This window comes from Hemitrygon akajei, unplaced genomic scaffold, assembly GCF_048418815.1.
Source record: "Hemitrygon akajei unplaced genomic scaffold, sHemAka1.3 Scf000074, whole genome shotgun sequence".
NCBI classification, from domain to species: Eukaryota; Metazoa; Chordata; class Chondrichthyes; order Myliobatiformes; family Dasyatidae; genus Hemitrygon; species Hemitrygon akajei.
The window spans coordinates 662,033-682,288 of record NW_027331960.1 but is presented as its reverse complement, the minus strand read 5'-3'; the positions used below and the strand labels follow the sequence as shown (position 1 = coordinate 682,288).

The 20,256-nt window shown below is 44.9% G+C and overlaps 2 protein-coding genes and 1 long non-coding RNA gene across 3 annotated transcripts in view; 1 reads left to right on the top strand and 2 right to left on the bottom strand.

The window, feature by feature from the left end:
- Positions 1–20,256, bottom strand: part of LOC140722306 (uncharacterized) — a 532,443-nt gene that overhangs the window by 145,053 nt on the left and 367,134 nt on the right. The window lies entirely within an intron of this gene.
- LOC140722301 (uncharacterized) overlaps positions 1–20,256 on the top strand; it is a 1,042,646-nt gene that overhangs the window by 987,848 nt on the left and 34,542 nt on the right. The window lies entirely within an intron of this gene.
- LOC140722299 (uncharacterized) lies at positions 10,052–13,251 on the bottom strand. Its single transcript, XM_073037088.1, has one exon. The coding sequence runs from the start codon at positions 13,098–13,100 to the stop codon at positions 12,147–12,149; it is 954 nt and encodes a 317-aa protein (XP_072893189.1). The 5' UTR covers positions 13,101–13,251; the 3' UTR covers positions 10,052–12,146.

The following is a 20,256-nucleotide window of genomic DNA, read 5'->3' as shown; positions in this document are numbered from 1 at the left end:
GAGGTTCCAGAGGATTGCAGGTTTGCAGATGTTGTTTCCTTATTCCAAAAAAGGGAGCTAAGATAGCACAGGAAATTATAGACCAGTGAGTCTTACTTCAGTGGTTGGTAAGTTGATGGAGAATATCCTGTGAGGCAGGATTTATGACCGTTTCAGGGGGTAGAATATGATAATGAATAGTCACAATGGCTTTGTCAAAGGCAGGTCGTGCCTTCGGAGCCTGATTGTATGTTTTGAGGATGTGAATAAACACACCGATGAAGGTAGAGCCATAGTTGTAGTGTATATGGATTTTAGAAAATCGTTTGATAAGGAACCCCATGCAAGACTTATTGAGAAAGTGAGGAGGCATGGGATCCAAGGGGACATTGCTTTGTGGATCGAGATTTGGCTTGCAAAGTGTGGTTGTAGACGGGTCATATTCTGAATGGAGGTTGGTGACCAGTAGTGTACCTCAGGGATCTGTTCTGGGATCCCTTCTCTTCATGATTTTTATGAAAGACCTGGATGAGGAAGGGGAGGTATGGGTTAGTAAGTTTGCTGATGACACAAAGGTTGGAGGTGTTGTGGATAGTGTGGAGGGCTGTCAGAGGTTACATCAGGACATCAATAGGATGCAAAACTGGGCTGAGAGATGGCAGATGGAGTTCAACGAAGATAAGTGTGAGGTGGTTGACTTTCGCAGGTCAAATATGATGGCAGAATATAAGATTAATAGTAACACTTTTGGCAGCGTGGAGGATCAGAGGGATCTTGGGGACGAGTGCATTGGACACTCAAAGCTTCTATGCAAGTTGGATGTGTGGTTAAGAATGCATACCGTGCATTGGCCTTCATCAACTGTGGGATTGGGTTCAAGAGCCAAGAGATAATATTACAGCTATAAAGGACCCTGCTCAGACCCTACTTGGAGTATTCTGCTCAGTTCTGGTCACCTCACTGCAGGAAGGATGTGGAAACTATAGAAAGGGTGCAGAGGAGATTTACAAGGATGTTGCCACATGACCTCGTGGCTCCTGAACTCAATCCCCTACCTAATGCAGCTGACACCCAATTCGTCTTCTTAAACTGCCTGTCAAAGCGTGAAGAAACATTGCAGAATCTGTGGATGTGGACGCTAACATCCCTCTGTTCCACGAGACTGCTAACAATCATGTCAAAACGTGGAGGGGCAAGGCTGCTGGAGGAGGACCCAAATGCAGGACACAAATACGTTTCGTAAGGTTAACTAAATAGAGTTTATTACTATTTACAAGGAGAGCCGTGACGCAAGGATGGAACTGAGAGAAATCAAGGAGAGCAAAGAGGAAGCGGGAATAGGCGTTATGGCCGAGGACTCAGGCCTGGGACTAGGCTGGGACTCAGCGTCTGGGGTTAGGACTAGGAGCTCGGGGGTAAGAGCCAGGACTTGATTCTTGGAGCGCCAGAGCCGGGACTTGATCCTTGGAACGCCAGAGCCGGGACTTGATCCTTGGAACGCCAGAGCCAGGACTTGATCCTTGGAACGCCAGAGCCAGGACTTGATACTTGAAACGCCAGAGCCAGGACTTGATCCTTGGAGCGCCAGAGCCGGGACTTGATCCTTGGAACGCCAGAGCCAGGACTTGATCCTTGGAACGCCAGAGCCAGGACTTGATACTTGAAACGCCAGAGCCAGGACTTGATCCTTGGAACGCCAGAGTCAGGACTTGATCCTTGGAACGCCAGAGCCGGGACTTGATCCTTGGAACGCCAGAGCCAGGACTTGATCCTTGGAACGCCAGAGCCGGGACTTGATACTTGGAACGCCAGAGTCAGGACTTGATCCTTGGAGCGCCAGAGCCAGGACTTGATCCTTGGAACGCCAGAGCCAGGACTTGATACTTGAAACGCCAGAGCCAGGACTTGATCCTTGGAGCGCCAGAGCCGGGACTTGATACTTGAAACGCCAGAGCCAGGACTTGATCCTTGGAACGCCAGAGTCAGGACTTGATCCTTGGAACGCCAGAGCCAGGACTTGATACTTGGAACGCCAGAGCCAGGACTAGATTCTTGGAACGACAGAGCCAGGACTTGATCCTTGGAACGCCAGAGCCAGGTGTTGATCCTTGGAACGACAGAGCCAGGACTTGATCCTTGGAACGACAGAGCCAGGACTTGATCCTTGGAACGCCAGAGCCAGGACTTGATCCTTGAAACACCAGAGCCAGGACTTGATCCTTGGAACGCCAGAGCCTGGACTTGATCCTTGGAACGCCAGAGCCAGGTGTTGATCCTTGGAACGCCAGAGCCAGGACTTGATCCTTGGAACGACAGAGCCAGGACTTGATCCTTGGAACGCCAGAGCCAGAACTTGATCCTTGGAACACCAGAGCCTGGACTTGATCCTTGGAACGCCAGAGCCAGGACTTGATCCTTGGAACGCCAGAGCCAGGACTTGATACTTGGAACACCAGAGCCTTGGTCGAGGGAGAGACAGGAACGCAGAACACTGAGCCTGGGTCGAGGGAGGATAGGAACATGGAACACCGAGCCGGGACCCCTCCTTGGGTACAGGACGTAGGGCGGGAGTCATCACACAGAATGCGGACACGATGAGACAGTTCCCAACGCTAAGTAGCGGCAAAATGGCCGGACCTGCCTATCGAAGACGCGGACACGGACGTACAGTTGCAAACAGGGCGAGACTCAGACACAGGCAAGGCGAGGCAAGGCAAGGCAAAGCTCCAGGCAGAGGCAGGGCGAGGCAAGGATCCTGCTAGATGACTTTTGCTGTCGGTGACTTCGGTGAAACCTATCAAATGTTTTATTAAAATCCATTTTCCCATATCAGCGTCTCTACCTTTATCAATGTGCTTTGTCATACCCTCACAAAATACAACACGGCTTCTGAGACAAGAGCTGCTCCTCTGAAAGCAATAATGACTATTTCAATTCCCGTCTCCAATTTCTCTTAAATTATCTCTCTAACAATCTTTTCCAATAGTTTGCACACAAACGTAAGACTCACTAGACTATAATTTTCAGAGTTATCTCCACTTCTCTTTTTAAACAAAGGAATAATATTTTGCACATTCCAAAGCTCTGACACGACTTCTCTGGCCTGTGATAAAGCCAAGGGTGCAGCAGTCTCCAAGGTATCAAATCCGTCATCCATATCATTCAGATATAACATGAAAAGGTCCGGTCTCAATACCGACCCCCTACGGAACACTATTAGTTACCAACAGCAATACAGAATTGCAGATTCTCTGACTCTTTCTCCCTTGTCAGTCAGCCACTCTTCGATCCATACAAGTATCTTTACTGTAATTCCATGAGCTGTGATCTTATTAAGCAGCCTCACGTGCAGCACCTTAGAAAAATCGAAAACCTGCAACAAAATACAGGCACTTCTGCCCACAAAGCTGTGCAGAAAATGCCCTTACCCTAGAACTACCTAGGCTTACCAAGAATCCTCTAAATTTCTAATCTCCATATACCTATCCAGGAGACTCTTAAAAGACCCTATCATTTCTGCCTCGACCACCGTCGCTGGCTGCCCATTCCATGCACTCACTACTCTCTGCATAAAAAAACTTACCCCTGATATCTCCTCTGTACCTACTTCCAAGCACCTTAAAACTGTGCCCTCTCGTGTTAACCATTTCAGCCCTGGGAAAAAGCCTCTGACTCACCACAAGATCGATGCCTCTCATCATGATATACACCTCTATCAGGTCACTTCTCATCCTCCGTCACTCCAAGGAGAAAAGGCCGAGTTCACTGAACCTTCTCTCATAAGGCATGCTCCCCAATCCAGGCAACATTCTTCTATATCCCATCTGCACCCGTTCTATGGTTTCCACATCCTATGCTCTCGGACCTCAAAATCCCTCCAATCATCCACACTGCCAAGAGTCTTACCATCAATGCTATATTCTGCCATCATATTTGACCTACTAAAATGAACCACCTCACACTTGTCTGGGTTGAACTCCATCTGCCAATTCTCAGCCCATTTTGCATTCTATCAATATCCTGCTGTAACCTCTGACAGCCCTCCACACTATCCACAACGCACCCAACATTTGTGTCATCAGCAAACTTAGTAATCCCTCCGCTTCCTCATCCAGGTCATTTATAAAAATCACGAAGAGTAGGAGACCCAGAACAGATCTGAGGCACACCACTGGTCACTGACCTCCATTCAGAATATGACCCGTCTACAACCACTTCTGTGCCACGTCTACAACCACGTCTACAACTTGCCTTCTGTGGCAAGCCAGTTCTGGATTCACAAAGCAATGTCCTCTTGGATTCCATGCCTCCTTACTTTCTCAATCAGCCTTGCATGGCGTACCTTGTTAAAATCATCTGAAAATCAAAGCAAACAACATCCATTGCCTCTGCTTTATCTATCCTGCCTGTTATTTCCTCAAAATATTCCAAGGTATTTATGAGGCACTATTTCCTGTAAAGGAATCCTGCTAACTTTGTCCTACTTCATCATGCCTCCCCAATTACAGTACCCAAAAAACTCACCCTTAATACACTCGAACATCTTCCTGACCACTGAAGTCAGACTAACTGTCCTGTAATTTCACTGGACAACAATCTTTTTCAAAAGTGTTGCTTCTTCAATTTTTTTTTGTTTATGATAGACTGCTTGAAGATTAACACAAATAGAATTTCAGACTACATGTATCACATAGGAATTTGGAAAAACGACAAATTAACTTTTATTGAATATGTGTTTAATTGCATAATGGTGCTAATGCTTTGCAATAGCTCAACTAAGTTAAAAATATTTTGTTAATGATTTTCCTTTGTACTCCGTATCTGAGGTTGCTCGCTTAAGTGTCCAACAATAAATTGCAGCATTGCTGGATTCAGTTGCCCTTGTATATTTTCTCCTTGACCACAACATCTTAGTGAAACCTTTCACCATGCTCGTCACTAACAGCACCAAGATTTGCAGGGAAGAAGTCTAAATATGAATGCAGAAAATGAATCTTTAGTGACACCTTCTCTCCTTGGTAGAAGCATTTATCCTCAATTCTGCCCCAGATACTTCTGAATGTTTGGCATTTATGTAATAAATTTAATGACACAATTGTAGTGGGTGACCTCAATCTGCAGGAGAATTGGGAAAGTCAGATGTGTGTCCGATCACAAGAGAGTGAATGCTTACGAAACAGATTTTTTAGAGCAGCTGATGGTTGAGCCTAATCGGGGAACTGCTATCTCAGTTCTGGTGTTGTGTAACAACTCAGATCTTATTAGGGAGGTTAATGTAAAGGAACCAATAGAAGGTAGGGATCATAAAATGATTGAATTCCTACTGCAATTTGTGAGGGAGAATCATAGGTCACATGCATAGTATCGCAATAGTATCGCCACTTTTCACATTGCTTGTCAATGAGTTGGATAATGGAACTGATGGCTTTGTGGCAAGGTTTACGGATGATTCAAAGATAGGTGGAGGTGTTGGTCCGGCTGAGGAAGCAATACGATTGCAGCAGGACACAGACAAATTTGAAGACCGGGCAAAAAAGTGGCAGATAGAATACAATATTAGGAAATGTATGATAATGCATTTTGGTAAAAGGAACAATAGTGAACTATTATCTGATTGGGGAGAAGTTTCAAACATCAGAAGTACAGCGGGAAATATGAGTCCTCGGGCGAGACTCCCAGAAGGTTAATTTACAGGTTGAGCCTGTGGAAAAGAAGGCAAATGCAATTCTGGCATTTATTTAAAGTGAATCAGAATATATAAACAAGGAGATAATGTAGATATTTTAGAAGACACTACTTAGGCTGCACTTAGAGGATGTGGGACCCATATCTCAAACAAGGAGTGTTGTCGTTGGAGAGAGTCCAGAGGATGTTCAAGAAGATGTTTCCGGGAATGAAGGGGTTAAGATATGAGGACCGTTTGCCAGCCTTGGGCCTGTACTCCTGCACTGACCTATGTTTAATAAATGCTGGTGGTGGGGGGTAAATCTCACTGAAACCTACCGAATGTGGAAAGCTCTAGATAGGGTGGATGAGGAGAGGACAGTTTGTATGGTGGGGGTAGCCATAACAGAGGGCACAGCCTCAAAACTGAGGAGTGACCTTTTAGAGCAGTTAAGGAGGATTTTAATTAGTCCGAGAGCGGTGAAGCTGTGGAATTCTCTGACACAGACAGCGGTGGGGGCCAAGTCTGTGGGTACATTTAAGGCAGAAGCTAATAGTTTGTTGATCAGTCAGGGCATTGCAGGATATGTCGAGGAGGAAGGTGCGTGGGGTTGAGTGAGAACCGGGATCAGCCATGATAGAACGCTGGAGCAGACTCGATGGGGCTGAATGGCCTAATTCTGCCCCAATGTCTTATGGTGTTATACTGCGAGTGTCTTACACAGTGAAGATTGGCACAAAATACTTATTACATTCGGCCGCTGGTTCTTTCCTTTATTACTAACTCGCCAGCATCATCTTCCAGTGGTACAATATCAACTCTTGCCTCTCTTGTACTCTTTATGTATCTGAAAAACTTTTGATACTTGATATTATTGGCTCACTTACCTCAATTTTTCATCTTGCCTCTCCTGTGTGTGTGTTTTAGTTGTCTTCTGTTGGTTATGTCAAAGCTTTCCAATCCTCTGACTTCCTACTATTTTCTTGCTATATTATATAACCCCGCTTTTGCTCTTTTCAAAAACAGGAGAAAATCAGTGGACTCTACATATCCAAGCAACACATACACAAAACGCTGGGGAACCTAGGAGGCCATTAATAATATTACAGGATAACAAGCAGGAACAACTCCCTGAATAGATAAAACCATTCCCAACACACACATCTTCCTCAACCAGTGGAGCACCTCACCACGGGTATTGTTTATGTTATCAGTCAGACAACCAAAAGATTTTCTCTGTCAATCAGCTTCCAAATGTTGCTACTCTGTCATTCGTTGCCACACCCAGCTGATGATTCCCTTCTCCTCATCATACGAACTTACCCCGACCATCGTTCGGAGCCCCAAACTCTGCCCTGTGCAGACCTGCCTCTGGTTTCTGTCCCTGCTTCGTTGGAACATCCAACTGATGGTTTCCCATTCTGCTTTCAGTCTTCAGAGGACAGGAGTGCTTTCTCAGGAGAAAATAACCCATAATATGGAAATGAGTCGAGATTAAGGAGGTTAACTACCAATGTCATTCTTCCTCAGCCCAGAGATTAGAGGGGCGAAGGACATCGCAGACAGAATTTCAGTCAGCTCGGCTTCTTCAGTCTGCAGAAGAAACGTAGCGCGCCAAAGGTATAAAAAGGAGAGGAAGTTTTCAATGGTTATTTAAATCACGGCATGAGGCGGAGAGGGAAGAGGTAAAAGAAGCTCGGAGAGAAGCTGTTTTTTTTTAACTGATCGGGGCAAAGACGCTAGACTGCACAGGCGTGTGACGCAGCACGCCAAAGTTTTAAAAAGAAAGACCGCCATATACAGTGGCCATCGTCGGAGTGGACTGAGGCAGAGTGGGACGGCTTTGGCTCAGTCAGGCTTTGGCGTGGTTTGAACGGGACACAACTGCGTAAGCGCATAAAACGTCGGCCCGTGTGGCAGCGGGAGAATTTAAATAGTGAGCAGAGGCTGAGAACGAGCTTAACTCCAAGTGAGGTAAGGCCGGGTAAGCACCTTTAACTGATCTAATTAGTTTAGGAGTAGGTAATGGAGGCAGCAGTTAGGGCAGTTGAGTGCTCCGATTGCAGCATGTGGGAAGTCAGGGCAAGCACTGTTGTCTGCAAAAGGTGCATCCAGCTGCAGCTCCTGACAAACCGTGTTAGGGAACTGGAGCTGGAGCTGGATGAACTTCGGATCATTTGGGAGGCAGATCCAGAAATAGACAGGAGTCTCAGGGAGATTGTCACCCCTAGGAGTCAGCAGACAGGTAGTTGGGTGACTATCAGGAGAGGGAAGGGGAATAGACAGGAAGAGCAAAGCACCCGTGGCTGTTCCCATTAGCAACAAGTATACCGTTTTGGATACTGTTGGTGGCAATGACCTACCAGGGACAAGTTGCAGTGATTGTGTCTCTGGCACCGAGACTGGACCCTCAGCTCAGAAGGGAAGGAAGGAAAAGAGGAGAACAGTAGTGATAGGGGATTCGATAGTTGGGGGGGGGGGGGCAGATAAGAGGTTCTGTGGAAGAGATCGAGAGTCCCGGATGGTCTGTTGCCTTCCTGGTGCCAGGGTCCATGATATCTCGGATCGAGTTCTCAGTATTCTCAAGAGGGTGGGAGAGCAGCCGGATGTCGTGGTCTATGTAGGGACCAATGACATGAGTAGAAAGAGTGAGGAGGTCCTGAAAGGTGAGTTAGGGAGCTAGGTGCTAAGTTAAAGGACAGGACCTCCAGGATAGCAATCTCAGGATTGCTACCAGTGCCACGTGCAGGTGGGTTTAGAAATAGTAAGATACTGCAGATCAACACGTGGCTGAAGACATGGTGCAGGAGGGAGGGCTTCAGAATTGTAGATAATTGGGCAGTTTTCCAGTGAAGGTGGGACCTGTTCCAGCGGGACGTTTTACATCTGAACTGGAGGGGGACAAATATTCTTGCAGGCAGGTTTGCTAGAGAGGCTCCAGTGGATTTAAGCTAGATACTGGGGGGGGGGGGGGGTGGAGGGGAACCAGAGATTAGGAACAGATGTATGGGAGAAGGAAGAAAAATAAGACTAAAGTTCTTTGTACTGTTAGAGATAAAAAGAGAGGAAGAAGTGGAGAATTTCTTTAATGCATTTATTTTAATGCTAGGGGCATTGTAAGAAAGGTGGATAAGCTTAGAGCATGGATTGATACCTGGAAATATGATGTTGTTGCTATCAGTGAAACATGGTTGCAGGAGGGGTGTGATTGAAAAGTAAATTTTCCTGGATTTCGTTGCTTCAGGTGTGATCGAATCAGAAGGACAAGAGGGGCTGGTGTTGCTTTGCTTGTCAGAGAAAATACTACAGCAGTGCTCTGGCAGGATAGATTAGAGGGCTCATCTAGAGAGTCTAGTTGGGTGGAATTGAGGAATGGGAAAGGTGTAGTAATACATAAGGGTGTATTATAGACCACCTAATGGGGAGCCAGAATTGGAGGAACAAATTTGCAAGGAGATAGCAGACATTTGTAGTAAGCACAGGGTTGTGATTGTGGGAGATTTTAATTCTCCACATAGACTGGGAAGCCCATACTGTAAAAGGGATGGATGGTTTAGGGTTTGAAAAATGTGTGCAGGATAGTTTTTTGCAGCAATACATAGAGGTACTGACTAGAGAAGGGGAAGTGTTGGATCTTCTGTTAGGGAATGAAATAGGCCTGGTGACAGAGGTATATGTTGGGGAGCACTTCGGGTCTAGTGACTACAATGCCATTAGTTTCAATATAATAATGGAGAAAGATAGGACTGGACCCAGGGTTGAGATTTTTGATTGGAGAAAGGCCCTACTTTCAGGAGATGTTAAAGGATTTAGAAAGAATGGATTGGGGCAATTTGTTTTATGGGAAGGATGTAATAGAGAAATGGAGGTCATTTAAAGGTGAAATTTTAAGGGTACAGAATCTTTATGTTCCTGTTAGGTTGAAAGTAAAGGTTAGAAATTTGAGAGAGCCATAGTTTTTAAAGGATTGTGGTGACCCAATTACTAGCTCACTCGAACCGGCTGACAATTAGCCAGAGTCAGAGACAAAGGGAGATAGCCTCAAGGGGTTTCAGTTACGTGCCTCTCGAAGTATCGAGTGGGGGAGACAGGCTTTAAAGCAAGACTGTGTTTTTGAAATAAACTTATTCTGTGGCTGCAGTTTATCGACTCCGTGTCGTAATTTCAGCGCTGCGCGTAGCACCCCGCTACAGGATATCGGAAACTTGGTTAGGAAAAAGAGAGATATCTACAATAAATATAGGCAGCATGGGGTAAATAAAGTGCTCGAGGAATATAAAGAATGTAAGAAAAAAATTAGAAAAGCTAAAAGAAGATACAAGGTTGCTTTGGCAAGTAAGGTGAAAATAAATCCAAAGGGTTTCTACAGTTATATTAATAGCAAATTGATAGTGAGGGATAAAATTGGTCCCTTACAGAATCAGAGTGGACAGCTATGTGTGGAGCCAAAAGAGATGGGGGAGATTTTGAACAATTTTTTTTCTTCGGTATTCACTAAGGAGAAAGATATTGAATTGTGTAAGGTAAGGGGAACAAGTAGGGAATTTATGGCAACTATGATGATTAAAGAGGAGGAAATACTGGCGCTTTTAAGGAATCTATAAGTGGATACATCTCCGGGTCCTGACAGGATATTCCCTAGGAACTTGAGGGAAGTTAGTGTAGAAATAGCAGGGGACAAAAATATTTCAAATGTCATTAGAAATAGGGATGGTGTCGGAGGATTGCCGTATCGCTCATGTGGTTCCGTTGTTTAAAAAGGGTTCTAAGAGTAAACCTAGCAATTATAGGCCTGTCAGTTTGATGTTAGTGGTGGGTAAATTAATGAAAAGTATTCTTAGATATGGTATATATATATATAATTATCTGGATAGACAGGGTCTAATTAGGAACAGTCAACATGGATTTGTGCATGGAAGGTTACGTTTGACAAATCTTATTGAATTTTTTGAAGAGGTTACGAGGAAAGTTGACGAGCGTAAAGCAGTTGATGTTGTCTATATGGACTTGAGTAAGGCCTTTGACAAGGTTCCACATGGAAGGTTAGTTAGGAAGGTTCAATTGTTAGGTATTATTATTGAAGTAGTAAAATGGATTCAACAGTGGCTGGATGGGAGATGCCAGAGAGTAGTGGTGGATAACTGTTTGTCAGGTTGGAGGCCGGTGACTAGTGCTGTGCCTCAGGGATCTGTACTGTGTCTGATGTTGTTTGTCATATACATTAATGATCTGGATGATGGGGTGGTAAATTGGATTAGTATGTATGCAGATGATACTAAGGTAGGTGGCGTTGTGGATAATGAAGTAGGTTTTCAAAGCTTGCAGAGAGATCTAGGCCAGTTAGAAGAGTCGGCTGAACGATGGCAGATGGAGTTTAATGCTGAGAAGTGTGAAGTGCTACATTTTGGGAATGAATAATCCAAATAGGACATACAAGGTAAATGGTAGGGGATTGAAGAATGCAGTAGAATAGAGTGATCTGGGAATAATGGTGCATAGTTCCCTGAAGGTGGAATCTCATGTGGATAGGGTGGTGAAGAAAGCTTTTGGTATGTTGGGCTTTATAAATCAGAGCATTGGTATAGGAGTTGGGATGCAAAGTTAAAATTGAACAGGGCATCGGCAAGGCCGAATTTGGAGTATTGTGTGCAGTTCTGTTCACAGAATTATAGGAAAGATGTCAACAAAATAGAGAGAGTACAGAGAAGATTTACTATAATGTTACCTGGGTTTCAGCATCTAAGTTACAGGGAAAGGTTGAACAAGTTAGGTCTTTATTCTGTGGAGCGTAGAAGGTTGAGGCTGAACTTGATAGAGGTATTTAAAATTATGAGGGGGATAGATAAGAGTTGACGTGGATAAGCTATTGCCATTGAGAGCATGGGAGATTCAAACAAAAGTACATGAGTTGAGAGTTAGGGGGCGAAAATTTAAGGGTAACACGAGGGGGAATTTCTATACTCAGAGAGTGGTAGCTGTGTGGAACGAGCTTCCAGTAGAAGTGGTAGAACCAAGTTTGGTATTGTCATTTAAAGTAAAATTGGATAGGTATATGGACAGGATAGGAATGGAGGGTTATTGCCTGAGTGTGTGCCAGTGGGACTAGGTGAGAGTAAGTGTTCGGCACGGATTAGAAGGGCCAAGATGGCCTGTTTCTGTGCTGTAATTGTTATATGGTTATATGAAACTCCTCCCGTGCCCAGTGACCAGGGTGCAGAACTGGGTGTGGTGAGCAGCAGCAATAATTGCAGAGTTCAGCACCGACAGTCACTCTCGAAATTACATTCAGCAATGGTGCTGGACAAATATCCAGCATGCAGCTTATTGAAACTTTCTCCCCAGTGTGAACCCAGTAGTGTGTCACAAGGTTAGATAACTGAGTGAATCCCTTCCCACATTCACAGCAGGTGAACAGCCTCTCCCCAATGTGAATTCACTGATGCTCATTTGGTGGAGATGGCTGAGAGAATCTCTTTCCAATGTTTGAGCAGGTGATTGGCCGCTACCCAGAGTGAACTCGCTGGTGTTTCAGTAGATGAGATGACCGAGTGAATCCCTTCCCACATTCACAGCAGGTGAACGGCCACTCCCCAGTGTGAACTGACTGGTGTGCCAATAGGGTGGATGATCTAGTGAAATGCTTTCCACAGTCTGAGCAGGTGTACGGCTTCTCCCTAGTGTGAACTCGTTGGTGACTCTGTAGTTCGGATAAATGAGTGAATCCCTTCCCACAGTCTGAGCAGGAGAATGGCCTCTCCCCGGTGTGAACTCGTTGGTGACTCTGTAGGTGGGATGACTGAGTAAATGCCTTCCCACAGACTGAGCAGGTGAACGGCCTCTTTCCAGTGTGTACTAACTGGTGTCTCTGTAGGTGAGACAATAAAGTGAATCCTTTCCCACAGTCTGGGCAGGTGAATGGCTTCTCCCCAGTGTGAAATCGCTGGTGTCTCAGTAGATCAGATGACCAAGTGAATCTTTTCCCACAGTCTGAGCAGGTGAACGGCTTCTCCCCAGTGTGAACTCGCTGGTGACTCTGTAGGTGGGATGACTGAGTGAATGTCTTCCCACAGACTGAGCAAGTGAATGGCCTCTTTCCAGTGTGTACTGATTGGTGTCTCTGTAGGTGAGATAATAAAGTGAATCCCTTCCCACAGTCTGGGCAGGTGAATGGTTTCTCCCCAGTGTGAACCCGTTGATGACTCTGTAGGGTGGATGACTGAGTGAATCCCTTCCCACAGTCTGAGCAGGTGAATGGCTTCTCCCCAGTGTGAACTCGTTGGTGACTCTGTAGGGTGGATGACTGAGTGAATCCCTTCCCACAGTCCGAGCAGATGAACGGCCTCTCTCCAGTGTGAACTCGCTGATGTACCTTCAGCTTAGATGAGTAAGTGAATCCTTTCCCACAGTCCGAGCAGGTGAACGGCCGCTCCCCAGTGTGAACTCGCTGGTGAGCCATTAGGTCAGATGACCGAGTGAATCCTTCCCCACAAATTCAGATGAACAGCCTCTGCCCAGTGTGAACTGACTGGTGTGTCCACAGGTGGGATGACAGACTAAATGCTTTCTTACACACAGAACAGGTAAATGGCCTTGCCCAGTATGAACTTGCTGATGTACCTTCAGTTGAAATGACAGACTGAATTCATTCCCACTTTCTGAGCAGATGAATGGGACCCCCTGTGTAAAATGACAGACATGCCAGTTAGTCAGATGATCAAGTGAATCCCTCCCCACAGTCTGAGCAGGAAAGATGATCGAGTGAATCCCTTGCTCCAGTTCTTAAATATCTGGACAGAGACAGCAAAACTGGTGTGTTTTGTTGGAATTCCCATGGACAAATTCCTTGTCATTTTTAACCTGTAAAAAGATTTACAAAATCCATCAACGAATGAAGGACAACATTTCAGATGAGATCACTATAGTTGTCAAGGTGTGATCTGTCATCACACTGTTACAGCGAGGTACAACCCAAGTTGGAGAGAGAAATTATCTTCTAACTGGGCACAGTGCTGGTATCTGAAATCAAACTCTCTGATGCTCTTCCTGTCTCTGTATGAATGGGGCATTTTTTCCATCTTCAAACTGTTACTTGGATCAGTTTGACTCTCTCCATTGGTATTATTCCCTGTTCCCATTGAGCTGCATGGGTGCCTGGCCCCACAGTAACTGAAACACTCTCATGAAAATAGGCTTTGTTGACATGCAGCTGGGATTTTCCTTTCGGTACTGTTAATTTAAAGTGCCAGTTTTAATGCCATGTAAATATCTCCTACTCAGATGTATGGTTGGTATGCACAGCTGTTAAAAGGAATTCAAGTGAATGTTAGTATTATTTAAGGTTCTTGTCAGTCATGGAAAAGTACAACACAGATGCAGGCCCTTTGGCCCATCTAGTTTGTGTTGAACTATTTAAATTGTCTACTCACATACCCCTACCATCCAGGTACATATACAAACCTTTTAGATGTTGAAAATGAGCTCGCATGCACCACTTGTGTTGGCTGCTCATTCCACACCCGGATGACCATCTGTGTGAAGAAGTTTCCCCTCATATTGCCCTTAAAGTTTCACCTTTCACCCTTAACACTTGGCCTCTGGTTGTAGTCCCACCCCATCTTAGTGGTAAAAGCCAGCTTGCATTTACCTCATCTATAGCCCTCACAATTGTGGTACACCTCCATCAAAATTTCCCCTTAATCTTCTACATTCCAAGGAATAAAGCCCAGACCTGTTCAATTTCTCCTTATAACCCGTCCTCCAGACCTGACAACATCCTTGTGAATTTTCTCTGAACTCCTTCAAACTCTTTTACATCTTTCCTGCAGGTTGGTGTCTAAAACTACACAAAATACTCCAAATTCTGCATCACCAATATCTTGTACAAAGTCAACATAACATCTATCTCCAGTACGCAGTACTTCGGTTCACGAAGGCCAATGTGCCAAAATCTTTCATTCCATCCCTATCGAACTGTGACACCACTTTCAGAGAAAACCTGTATTTCTAGATTCCTTTCTTCTACAACACTCCTCAGAGCCCGACCAGTCACTGTGTAAGACCTACCCTGGTAGGTCCTACCAAAGTGCAACACCTCACACTTGTCTGCATTAAATTCCATTTTCCATTTCTCAAGCCATTTTCCGAGCTGGTCCAGTTCACACTGTAAACCATGATAGTCTTCCTCACAGTCCACTACACCCCCAGTCTTGGTGTCATCCACAAATTTGCTGATCCAGCTAAACATGTTATCATCCAGATTACTGATACAGATGACAAACAACAACAGATCCATCACTGATCCCTCTGGCACACCAATAGTCACAGGCTTCCAGTCAGAGAGGCAACCATCTGCTACCACACTCTGGCTTCTCCCAAAGAAACTGTCTCATCCAATTTACTGTCTCATCTTGAATGCTGAGTAACTGAACCTTCTTGACCAACCTCCCATATGAGACTTTGCCAAGTGCCTTGCCAAAGTTCATGCAGACAACATCCACTGCCTTGCCTTCATCCAATTTCCTGATAACTTCCTCGGGAGACTCTGTAAGGTTGGTTCGACATGACCTACCATGCACAAAGCCATGCTGTCTATCCTTAATCAATCCACAACTATCCAAATACTTATATATCCGGTTCCTGCACATGTGCAAAAAATCACACCGATCTATTTTGTTACCTCATGTGGATTACCATTCTGATCTACCAGAGGTTTAATTTTTTCCCTTGCAATCTTTTTGCTCTTAACCTATCTGCAGAATCCCTGAGGATTCTCCTTCACCTTGTCTGCTGGGGCAACCTCATGCCTTCTTTTATTTCTTTCATAAGTGTTCACTTGAATTTCCTGTACTTCATAAGTACCCCATTTGTTCTTATCTGCCTGTACCTGGTATGCACCTCCTATTTATAGATTTGGGTGCTGAAAGTCAAAGGGGTGATAGAGCTGCATGGTGGGAGGAGGGCGTAGGTGGGGGGGGGGGGGTTAAACTAAAGTTGCAGGGGGCCGGAATAATGGAACAGAGGGTGGAGGGGTTTTGGAGACAGTTGTTGTTCTGTCCGCAGACAAAGTCAGGAATGGTGCAGTGACTATGCTGACCCCTGTATATTTCAATACAAGGAGCAGTGTAGGACAGGCAGATGTGTTCAGGGATGGATCAACACCTGGAATTATGACACCAGGATCTGGCAACTGTGACAGGCTGCTTTATGGAAAAGGTGTGCTTGGTAAATGGGAGGCCTTCAAATCTAAATATTGATAGTACAAAGTGGGTATGTGCTTGTCAGAATAAAAGGAAAAGGTAGAAACTGTAGGGAACCTTGGTTTTTAAGAGATATTGAGACCCTAGTGAAGGACAAAATGGAATTGCATAACAGGGATAGGCAGGCAGGTTCTTACGGAGTATAAGAAATGCAAGAGAACACATAAGAAATAAATCAGGATGACTAAAAGAAGGCATGAGGTTGCTGTCGCAGAAAAGATGAAGGATAATCCTCAGGGATTCCAGAGATAGATTAAGAGCAAAAGGATTGCAAGGCACAAAGTAGATCCTCTGGAAGACTGGAATGGCAATCCACGTGTGGAACCAAAGCAGATGGGGGAGATGTTAAATATGTTTTCATCTCTATTTACTCAGGAGATGGACACAGGGTCTATGGGAGTGTGGAAAAGAGGCATTAAAATCGTGGACCCTCTACAGTTTAAAGAAGAGAAGTTATTTTCCTGTTCAAAATAGAACATCGAAATCTACAGCGTATTCCATGCCATTCAGCCTAAAATGTTGCGCTAACAATGTAACTTACTCTAGTAACTGCCTAGATTTTTAAAAAATCATGGACCCTGTACAGATTAAAGAAGAGGAGCTGTTTGCTATTCTGTGGCAGATTAGGGTGGATACATCTCCAGGGCATGACAAGGTAGAAACTGCATAGAACATTCCTAGTGCATAGCCCTCTAATTTTCTAAGTTCCATGTACCTATCTAAGAGTCTGTTAAAAGACCCCATTGTACCTGCCTGGACCACTGCTACTGGCAGTGCATTCCACCCAGCCACCACTCTCCGTATAAAGAACTTACCCCATGACATCCCCTCGGTAACTATTTCAAAGCACCTTAAAACTATGCCCCCTCGTGTTAACCATTTCAACCCTGGAGAAAAATCTTCTGGCCACCCACACGCTCAATACCCCTCATCATTTTATACACCTAAAAAAGGCTCTAAATATAAACAAGGAAATTATACATTGCACAATCTACTTTCCACAATTCAGTACACTTACACAGACAGGTGTGTAAAAAGGGCCCAAAGGATATCAGGGAACAACAGGCCAAATTCACCACCACCACAAACTGTTCCTGCTGTGACCATCGAGGTAAGAGTACCACAGCAAAAGGACCAACAGGCTCCGGGATATCATCTTCAACCAGGCCATCAGACTGATTAATTCATGCTGATACAATTGCATTTTCCTCATGTTTATGAAGTATGTATGTGATAAAGTCAACTCAATTCACCCTCTCCACTATCTGTTCTGTCATTCTGACTCCCATACCTTCTACAGCTTATTGTAACCACATCACCTCTCCCCCCCACCAGCAAGCCTTACCACTAGGATATTCATCCCCTGTTGTTCTGTTCCACTAACTAACGAATCCCCTATCAGCTATTTGACTTTCCTTTGCCAGGTAATTCCCCCCAATAAAGTGGTCTACTGTTGTTGTGTGGGATATCAACAAGAGTACTCTGCTATTTAACCTTATTCCCCTTCCTGGCTCTCACCCAGTGTCCTGTGTCCTGAACCTTGGGTGTAACTTACCCATATTCATGTCATATCTATCACCCCCTCCAACTGCTGGATGATCTGGAATTCACCCATTTCAAATTCCAGCTCCTTGAAGTGCAGGGTTACAAGCTGCAGCTGGATGCACATCTTGTAGGTGAGGGCATCAGGGACACTGGAGGTCTCCCCACCTTCCCACCAATGTCCCCTCTAATTTGTAATGACCCTTGTGCACATAAACCTTGTACTGTGCATTTTTTTACCCAGTGACAACATGCGCACAGTGAATTTAATATAGAGAGGAATTCATTTTCACAGCTGGCAAATCACTGTCGATAGGAAATTTGACCTCTTCTGGGTTTGATCCAGTTCATCTGCACTCTCACACAACCTATGTAGCAGGCCTGGAATGGGTAATGAAGGATTTTCTCACCAAAGCCTTTGCATATTGTCAATATCTGGTTGGCTTGCTAAATGATGCTTTAAAACAGGAGTGTCAAACTCATTTTAGGTCACGGGCCGGATTGAGCAAAATGCAGCTTCATACTGCATCAGTCGGACGCGTGTGAACGCAGCTTTCGTTGCCTCCGTTTTTTCAGCCTGCTCTCATGTGTCTCAGCCTCTGCTATAACTACAAAGTGTTTTTCTTTACAAATTCGGTTTCTTATGAAGAAGACTGCCAAGCAAGACTGCCGAATAAACACTAAAAACCCTGAAAACCTAGTACCTGAATAAACTCAGCATTAGCCATATCATACGCCATAGGCTCTTCGATTACTGGGGCCAGCTTTAATAGTAATTAGATATTATCTCACGGGCCTTGAGTTTGACATATATGCTTTAAAAAGTCAGATTTCCAAATATCAAGCCATTTCTTCTCACTTGCAAATTCTCCAGCAACTTTTGCATCATCACAATGCACACATGTATCACCAGTTTCTGTAGTGTACATAAATATTTCCCATGAATCCTCTCCCAGGTGACAGATGGTGGTGAACTCATTGATGGCAATGTAGTCCGTCTCATTGGAGTCTGGCACATTCCAGATGTGAAAGCTACTTGTTTGATATCATTATGTACCCAGAGAGAATGGGACAAAATATCTTCTCACCGGTAGAAAAGTCCAGAACAAGAGGAGTTTGAACAAGCAACACACACACAAAATGCAGGAGGAACTCAGCAGACCAGGCAGCGACCATCGAAAAGTGTACTAATGATGAATTCCGCCGGCATTTTGTGTTTGTTGTTTGGATTTCCAACATCTGTGGATTTTTTCTTATTAAGGATTGGAGGTAGAACAAAGGTGGCTTTCTCACAGCTGATGTAAAAAAAAGTTCCCTTTCTCCGATTTCCTAATCCTTGCATTCAGATAGCTGGAGCTCAGCTCTGTCTGAGAGATGCATTGGCTCCCATTCTCTCATCAGCCCTAAGCTCCCCGGGGCCCGTGTACGGATCGTGGGGATGACAGAGAGGGAAACAAAAGACAGGACTGTCCCGGGATTGCGGGCCATAATGGCCGCACCTCAAGGTCATTGTCCCGAAGTCGGAGTTTAAATTAGCTGAATGGAGAATAACTCTCACCTGCATTGAAATTTTCCAAGGCCTTTTCTGTACTGCGCGCATACGTGTACAGAGTGACGTTAACAGCCCTGACGCCTGCTCATTCGATCGGTGCTTCAGCGCCGGCCGAAAACTGTGACGCATGTCCTTATGGGTAATCACGACGCCATTAAACATTTCAGCAAGCACTGGTTCAATGTCCATACCTCATTTTTTTTCGTGTGTATAGAAAAATCAGCAGCTGTTTTAACGCAGAAAGAAACACGAGAGATTCTGCAGTTACTGGAAATACAGAGACGTACACACACAAAATGTTGAAGGAGCTCTGCAGTTCAGCAGCAACTAAGCAGAGGAGTACACAGTCTAGGCATACTGAAGGGGCTCGGCCTAAACGTTGACTGTTTATTCCTCTCCATATTTGCTGCCTCATCTGTTGATTTCCACCAGTATTTTGCAGAACTTAACCACCTTTTTTTTCGGTCAGCCAGTTTCCAAATGTTTCTGATCTTTCCTTTGTAGCCGCATGCTGCTGGTCTGATTCCTCCTCCTCCTCCTCCTCCTCCTCGTAAACTCTGGACGGCATCCTTCTCCGGAGCCCCAAAGCCCTGACTCAGGCTGGCAACTCTCTGGTTTCTGACTCTGCTCCATCGAAGATTCATTCACTAGTCTGCTGTCAGACTTTAGAGGTGCATTGTTTTACGAAACCGCGGATTCGTTTACTTGAGTGTCGCTTTAAGTGCCAGAGTAAGGCGGGACTGTGACGTCAGAGAGAGCGAGAGAGAGGGAGAGAGAGAGAGAGAGAGAGAGCAGCTGTTGGAACTTCAGCTTCTCACTGCTACGAGTTGGAACTTCTCCAAGCCCAAAAGACTGGGTTGATCATCAGCACGCAGTGCACAACGGATGTGTGACTGTCACTTCGTATAATCCATATGTGTGGTTTTGTTGGAGTATCCTGTACTATCACTTTTGTTGTCCCTTACCTGGAATCGGGGTGTTCTGTGGTAACCACTTGAAGACGATATTCCTGTCACTGTCACCTGGTGATATTTTGAAGTTAATTTCGAAACGAATCGACGGATAAGATCTTCGGCGACTGTTATTTCGTTTACCCAGCGTGAAATGTGTGTGGAATTCTTCGTAATTGCCTTCTCTCTACATTTTCATGTGGATTTACAAATCTCCCCTTTCACTCACTTATTCCGTGGATTGCTGAACATTTCTACTTTACCATCTTAAGACTTTAAACATTGTTTCCCAAGCTTGATAGTTTAGGAGCT

Coding starts and splice junctions, on each gene's coding strand:
- LOC140722299 (XM_073037088.1), bottom strand. CDS start 13,100: ATGGCTCACCAGCGAGTTCACACTGGGGAGCGGCCGTTCACCTGCTCG.